Here is a 7,764-nt window from a genome sequence, read left to right on the forward strand (position 1 = left end):
GTGAAAAACACTAGTTATAATTTCTTAGAGCCCAATGTGACGTCTTTGAATGTCTTGTTTTGTCTGATCAACAGTCCAAAATCCAAAGATATTCAGTTCACTATCATGTATGACACAAACAAATCTCAAATCTTTTTTTTCCTTTGAAAAAAGGACAGTTGCCGATTCATTCTGTGTGATCAACTAATCGATGAATTGACTAATTGTTGCAGCACTTATGTGATTAGGACATTATAGCTTTATATTGTTCATCTGTTCTGTTGGCTGCTGTTTATTTTAGAAATAAAACCGAGAAGAGCATAATGTGAGACACTGGAACCAGAGAATTTCAGCATTTTTATGTGATTAGTCTATTACAGTTTCCATTATGTACAGTATATCCTTTTTTAATACAATGTGTGGGTACATCATGTATTTAAGAGCTGTAACTTCGCATCTCTTGAGTGTAAAATCCTTATAAAATAGTGTATTGAATACATTATGTAAAGTTACCCGGTGAAGCAAAACGCTGTTCCAATCGATATGTCTATATTAACACTTTTTTAAAATGGATGTAGCAGGTGTCACGGGGAGAAATAGTCAATCAACCATATGAGTAATCATGTAATTTATTCTCACTTCCCTGTGGAAACAACCACTGGTTCGTCCTGACTGTTTACAGGGGTGTTCTGTATCACTTCTATCTTTATTTTATATTACTATTGCTGTCTTTATCAAAAGCAGAAGAAGCTGAATCCATCATTTCCTAATAACATTGAAAACATGTGATTTATTACTCGTTTTTATATGCAAATGGAGTTTCATGACCTTGTGAGAACTTCCTGTTCCCCCTCTGTTGCATAAAGTCCGCTCGCTGTCACGAGGTAAACAGTAGCAGCTTCCGCAGTAAACTTTATGTAGTAAATAGGCACTGGACGGAGATCATTTTGTTTGTTGTCCTGCGAAAATGGGTCACTTTGTTTTTCTCATTTTAGCGGTTTTATTTTCCGTCACATCGACTCAGTTTATACCTCCGGTAAGCCATATTTCTGCTCCGTCATTGTGCTGTTAAACACATTATACTGACATAGTTTGAGCTGTATTAATGTTTCTACTCTGCAGTCACTTCAAAGTCTTAAACTCTGTGATTTACTGCATTGAATACACATTTGTTTACAGTATACAGAAGACTGTCGGACAGGCATGTATCCTCCAAATGGTCCCACGTAAGTATCATAAATCTGTAGTGTTGTTATTGTCAGAGAAGAAAACATTGTGACAACTAACAGTCAAAGAAACTCCGTTCATTAAATCAGCTTTGTCATCGGTGTGTTTTGTAACGCCTGTCATATCTGAGGTTACTTCACTTGTTCCTCGTAAATCTTACTATCTAAATTCTCAAATTGAAGCTTGTAGCCTAACTTCTTAATCTCAATAAATGGACTTTGTAGCTTTATTTACTTATTTTTTCTGTTTTGTAGGGCTGCACCAAATGATTACTTTCAATTTCATTATCATGTATTCATTAAAAAAATGACTCAAAACAAATCGATTATCAAAATAGTTGGCGATTACTTTTCTGTCGATCGACTAATCGTTGCAGCTCTACTGCTTTGTTCACAGCTTGTAATATATGATGCAGCAGCACAATGTTGAAAAGAAAATGTACACCAGACATTGATTGATGACATTTTAATGAATCATTTTGTTTTGCACATCCTCTGTAGAATAAATAGCTGAGTTTGTGGTATTAGGCTCTCTAAAGTGAAATCAGTACATGGAGTACCAGGAAAAGATTTGCCAGAATGATAAAAGGCGAACCAGTAACCTGACCCATAAATTGGCCTGGCAGATATATGATATAATATGATATGATGTTACTTATAATTACCAAGACATTGTCAAGTAATTTAGAAACAGTTTGACCAACATAGAGGACTTTAGTGTTTGTTTATGTCATGTGTTTGTGTTGAAATATACACATACCATTATCCAGTTTTGATAATGGTATGTGTGCCTTGAAAAGGTGTGATCTTTTTTAATTTATAGGTTCTCAAAAAGTGACCTCAGTAGTTAGGGTATGTTGCTTAAGAAATTTGTTGCAAGACCAGAAAAAAAGACAAACAGCTGTGCACGTCCATGCAAATTAGGAGGATTTGGGAGAAGGCTTAATAATCTATATGAAAGGAGAAATGTATTAATGAATATATTATTTACAATTAATGGATTTCCCCTTTAACTTCTTGTTTCATAGAAAATGACCACTCTCCTTGTTTTTTGTCTTTCCACTTGAAGGCAGCAAACCATTAAGAACATTGATTTTAAAAAGGGGGGGGGGGGGGGGGGGGGCTGCATATCTGAATGATATGATGAATCTCTGTTATTTTTAATTGATCGCTTTATTGTTCAGTCAGAAAAATGTCAGAAGACAGTGTAGAATGTGTACAGCTGACTTCTTTAAACTGCTTATTTGTCGAACCAATCGTCCAAAACACAAAGATAATCAGTTTACATAGAAATAAAACAGAGAGGCAGAAAATTCTCACATCTGAGAAGCCAGAGCTAGAAAATTTTGGTGATTTTTGCTTGATAAATGATTTCACTTATCAAAATGGTTGGCAAATATTTTGGAAATGAATTATGAATTGTTTCTGCCGTAGGTCAGATAGAATTAGTCAGCATGGCTTCAGCTGCTACATCTGAACTCCAGATGCATGAAATTTCAAGTTAATTCAAAACAGATTTTAAAAGGCATAACACAAAAATGTCCAAACGATGATGGTGTGAACGGGATGTTGTATCATTTGCATTATTATGCTTCAGTAGTTTCACAACTTTACTTTTCTAATCAGGTTCAAAGGATCTGTCCCTTGGTACACGGTGGATCTCGACTTACCGCCCAGCAAGAGATGGTCGGCTCTGATTACTGACAAAAAAACAGACGTAAGAACGTTGTCAAGTGCTTTTTTTTTTTAGCTAATTATCCAACTCTCACAGAAATATCATGTCTTTACTCATTAACTCTTTTCTTTACAGCTGGTCAACATGATCCAGGCCATCAAAGACTTGGCTAATGCTTTTGTGCCAAGTGGGAAGCTGATAGAGATGGTTGACGTTACACTGGTGAGTGTCATTTCTCTCACTTGGTTCCACTTTCCTTAAATCAACTAACTTAAAATAATTTCGATGAAAGGTTTTATGACTGCAGTGTGTTTGTTAATGTTGTTCTGCAGCCTTTGATGGTGGAAACGCTGCCGTACCCGTTCAGTGATGAAATCAAAGGAATTGCAGCTGTTTCAGGCGTTCCTCTTGGTAAGAAAACCAAAAAGGTTGTAACCCCTCAATTCTGCGATCATTTGTAAAAATAGAGGGTTGTAATTGTGTGCACATCCCGGCCTTTATTTAGGCAAGATGCGGGATCATGGGGGCCCAAAAGTGACACAGGAAATAAATAAATGACTGTATAAATTAAATGTGGGGAAAAAAGGAAATAAATAAATGAAAAAATGCAGAAAAATATATTATTATTCATTTATTGCACATTTGTGTATTTATTTGTCAACATTTTGATTTATTTATTATTTTTTAATGAATGAATTATGGTTATTTATTTCTTTTCTTTGTCACTCTTGGGCCCTCATGCAGGATAACGGATTCAGTAAAAAAAGAAAACGGGGTGGGACGTGATAGAAAACATAAAACAACAACATAATCGAACATGTAAATTGTTGCAAAAACAGTTGTAGGAATCACATGAATTATACATATTTGAATATATTGGGGTACAGCATAAAATTCAATCGACCCCACAGACTGAACACAATATTATTTTTGTCTTTTTATATTTTTATAATCCAGGTGAAGTTGTCTTGTTCAACATCTTCTATGAGGTTTTCACTGTGTGCACCTCGGTTGTTGCAGAAGACTCTAAAGGTGGGTAGGCATGCTGTAGTCTGGTCCAGAATTAATTAATTTATCAAAAAAATGATTAAAAAAATGAATACTGAAATGCTTTTGGGCTTTGCACTCTTGCAGGTAACCTCTTTCATGGTAGAAATCTGGATTTTGGATTATTTATGGGGTAAGAACATCACTTTTATTTTTAGGTTTGATGGTCTTGGCTCAGATCTAGTAAAATAACACCTCATGAGACGGACTTGTCCCTCTTCGCAGCTGGGATGCCAAAAACAAGTCATGGATCATTAGTGAGAAGCTGAAGCCTCTGGTGGTCAACACCGAGTTCAAGAGAAATAACCAGACAGTCTTCAAATCTACAAACTTTGCTGGATATGTTGGCATGCTGACTGGCATCAAGCCTGTAAGTAATTTAGTATCATAAGTGAAGACTCCATCAGCATAAAAGATAACTGAACATCAGTGACAGACGTTGTTTTGTGTACTTCTTCCAGAGTCTTTGATGTAAGAAAGATTAACCAAAGTTTCCTTGTTTTCCCCCTCAGCACATATTCACTCTGACTATGAATGAGCGCTTCAGCCTCGATGGAGGATACATTGGTGAGTGATGAGCTGTTTTGCTCAGTACTGCTTATACAGTTAGAGAGCGTGTTAGAGAGATTATGTATATTTCATGATCTCTCACCCTGCAGGAATCTTGGAGTGGATCCTGGGAAAGAGAGATGGGATGTGGATGAGCTTTCTCACTCGCTCTGTCCTAGAAAATGCAACCAGGTAGTCTTTCTCTCTAATATTTAAAGATACACTGTGTAGTTTTTGACCACTGTTGGCGCTGTAGAGCAGCGTCACTGTATGTTTTTTATATCTGGTGATCAAGCAGCACGTACATAAGGACACACATGCATGCCATAAGCACGGTGGTGATGTGATACCCATTTCTGTTGGATGGCAGTGCACCAGTATAAGAAGAAGAAAAAGGCCATAAGCTGATGTACAGAATACACGTTTCACATCATTTAAAACAGGCTTTGCAAATGTTTGAGTGGGGTAGAAAATTCACTCAACCAGGGCTGCAACTAACTGTTATTTTTGTTATTAATTAATCTGTAGATTTTATCAGATTTTATTAATCTGCTATTTTCAATTAATGGTTTGTGTCAGAAAATAGTGAAAATGACTGTTAGAGTAAAAGATGACTTATTTAAATGTCTTATTTTGTTCAAACAGCAGTCCAAAACCCAAATATATTCAGTTTACTATTATGCATGACGATGAAAAGCATTAAACAATCACATCTGAGATGCTGCAAGCTGCAAATTTTGGGCATATTTGCCTTAAAAGTGACTAAAACTAATTATTTGATTATTAAAATACTTGCAGGCTATTTTTCTGTCAATCAATTTATTGTTGGAGCTCAACAAAAGCTCCGCAGGGTACCGTATTTTTTAACATCCTGAAAAATTGCTCTAATCTGTTTCAAAAAAGTAAAATGAAGACAGGATTTTCTGTCCAAACAATGACTTTAATCATGTTGTCATCAGCTACGAGGAGGCCAAAAATCAGCTGGCTCAGACCAAGCTGCTCGCTCCAGCCTACTTCATCCTCGGGGGAAACAGCACAGGCCAGGGCTGCATCATCACCCGGTCCAGACTGCTCAGTATCGATGTCTTGGAGTAAGTACTGAATTATTTTTTGAGAGCATTAGATGTGTGAATTGAATACATTTGCATTCCTGTGTAGCATAATGTATGGAGAGTTGTGTTTCTAAATGAAGCACAGGGGATCTGTGTGTCCGGATGGAGGCAAAATGATTCAGCACTTTGAGTTGTGCATGAATTTGACTTGTTATTGTGGAATGTTGGTGTGTCCTTTTGTGCTCATAGCTTAAAACAATACTAACATGCCCATATGTACATTTAAAATGGATATATATTGCTTCAGCAGTCTGAGTTAGACAAACAAGTGGGTAACTACCTAGTTTAGTCTAAATAGTACCTGATTCATTTTTTGTTTTTGTTACTATCCTTCTGCTGCAGCTCAGTAAGGAAACAGTCTGTGAAAACAATTTCTCACCACTAATTTGATTTGTTTAACTCAGACTGCTGAAGCCTAATATTATCTTCAACTGAACTTTAAATGTCATTTTTGCACAGAATAAGGACTGTGAATTTTGTCCCCCCATCACATACATTGACATCATTTTAGGAAGGTATTTCTTTGTGCTCATTGGAAAAATTACAGCGACCAATAATCCTTTAAAATATACATGTAGACGTGCCAATATTGTTTTAAGAAAGACTTAAACTTGTGAACCTATCCTTAAAAGTCACAATGACACTGCCTTTCTTGTGAAACCATTGCCTTGCGAAACAATTACCTCTTTCTCAACTAATGGAGGAACTGGTGACAGCTTTAGTTTCATATCACCTGATATGACTGTGTTTCACAAATCAGTTGCTTAGTGTTGCTTAGTGATCACGAGTTCTTATTTAATTCTTGTTTTTCAGGATTGACCTGAAGCTGGGCCGGTGGTATGTCCTGGAGACAAACTATGACCACTGGAAGGAGCCTCTTTTCCTAGATGATCGCAGAACTCCGGGCATGAAGTGTATGAACCAGACCACACAGACTGTGAGTACAGATGTCCAGAACTGGACTCATTTCTATCTGAAAAAGAAGATGTCAATATTTGCAGATGTAGTTAAAGCTCTGTTGTGTCCGTCATGTGATTCTACGGTCTGGAGTACAACTCTGACATGTTGCATTCCTGTTTTATTGAATTGGTAAAGACACCTTTGATCTGTCATTCCTTCACAGAACGTCTCACTGAAGACCTTGTACGACGTGCTATCGACTAAACCAGTGCTGAACAAGGTGAGCTTTTTTATGGATTGTTGCTGTATATATTTGTTTTAGATCAGTTCATTGTAAATTACCTTTTTTCTCCTTTCTTATGTGCTTCTTGCAGTTGACCACGTACACAACACTGATGCAAGTGTCCAAAGGCAAACTGGAATCGTATATCCGTGACTGCCCAAACCCCTGCATGCCCTGGTGATCCTCTAAGCACTGAATCCTGATCAAAACCTGTGGCTGTTCCTTGAAATGTTTGCCCAGCAACGACTTAAATCACCTAAACCAAAGCTTGTCTCAACCATGATGTCAGTGTGACGTTTCTGTTGCATTTTTCAAACGATTAACGAATACCTAAAGCTTTGATCGAAATACTAAACACCTTTGTTGTGAGGGGAAATTGGTACAGAAGTGAATCAGCCTTTCACTTCTTCTTTTTGTTTTTACTGTAAATATGATTGTATGAGTTACAGGATGAGTCCATCAGTGGTTCTCAACATGGGCTTAGGGACCCCTGATATGAATTCTGATGTGTTTCAGTTTATGCTAAATATTGTTTCAGCACGTTTGTTAAGTTTCTAAAAATCAGAAGCCATTCTGTGCCTGCACACTGTGACACTGTTGGGTTTAGTTTGGTTCTTGTTTCTAACCAGGGTTACAAGTCAAAAAAGTTGGTTATTTAGGTTATTGGCCATCACCATGACTACTGACCATTTCACACAGTAACACTGACCAATGTACCGCATAGCTGACTGCTTCCTTTTTTTTTTTTTTTTTTAAAGATGGTTAATAAAATGATTCCCTAATTGAGTTTCTACTTTGTGTTTCTGTAATTTGCAGTGTGATCTATGTGAAACTGGTTATATTTGAATGAGATTGTGCTAGATTTCTCAAGTATTGTGCAGAAGTGTTAACTACAGTGCATGATAGTAACATTCAGTTTACAGTAGTGTAGGTTTGTCGGTGCAACACACTGGAAAGTAGCTGGAGATGAATGACACAGATTTACAAAATTTG

General features: G+C 36.8%; 1 protein-coding gene across 1 annotated transcript; it reads left to right on the forward strand.

The window, feature by feature from the left end:
• Positions 1–870: 870 nt before the first annotated feature.
• On the forward strand, positions 871–7,562 carry asah1b (N-acylsphingosine amidohydrolase (acid ceramidase) 1b). Its single transcript, XM_042435081.1, has 14 exons — positions 871–1,015; positions 1,159–1,205; positions 2,832–2,922; positions 3,016–3,102; positions 3,213–3,291; positions 3,838–3,912; positions 4,015–4,060; positions 4,153–4,297; positions 4,440–4,494; positions 4,587–4,668; positions 5,436–5,567; positions 6,402–6,525; positions 6,712–6,768; positions 6,863–7,562. The coding sequence occupies exons 1-14, from the start codon at positions 947–949 to the stop codon at positions 6,950–6,952; spliced, it is 1,179 nt and encodes a 392-aa protein (XP_042291015.1). The 5' UTR covers positions 871–946; the 3' UTR covers positions 6,953–7,562.
• The last annotated feature ends 202 nt before the right edge of the window (positions 7,563–7,764 follow it).

This window comes from Thunnus maccoyii, chromosome 2, assembly GCF_910596095.1.
Source record: "Thunnus maccoyii chromosome 2, fThuMac1.1, whole genome shotgun sequence".
NCBI classification, from domain to species: Eukaryota; Metazoa; Chordata; class Actinopteri; order Scombriformes; family Scombridae; genus Thunnus; species Thunnus maccoyii.

What these genes read in the sequence shown, in the direction of transcription:
- asah1b (XM_042435081.1), top strand. Translation starts at nt 947, where the DNA reads ATGGGTCACTTTGTTTTTCTCATTTTAGCGGTTTTATTTTCCGTCACA. An exon ending in TATCCTCCAAATGGTCCCAC is followed by an intron (nt 1,206 to 2,831) that starts GTAAGTATCATA and finishes TTTTCTAATCAG; the next exon opens with GTTCAAAGGATCTGTCCCTT. An exon ending in GATTTTGGATTATTTATGGG is followed by an intron (nt 4,061 to 4,152) that starts GTAAGAACATCA and finishes CCCTCTTCGCAG; the next exon opens with CTGGGATGCCAAAAACAAGT.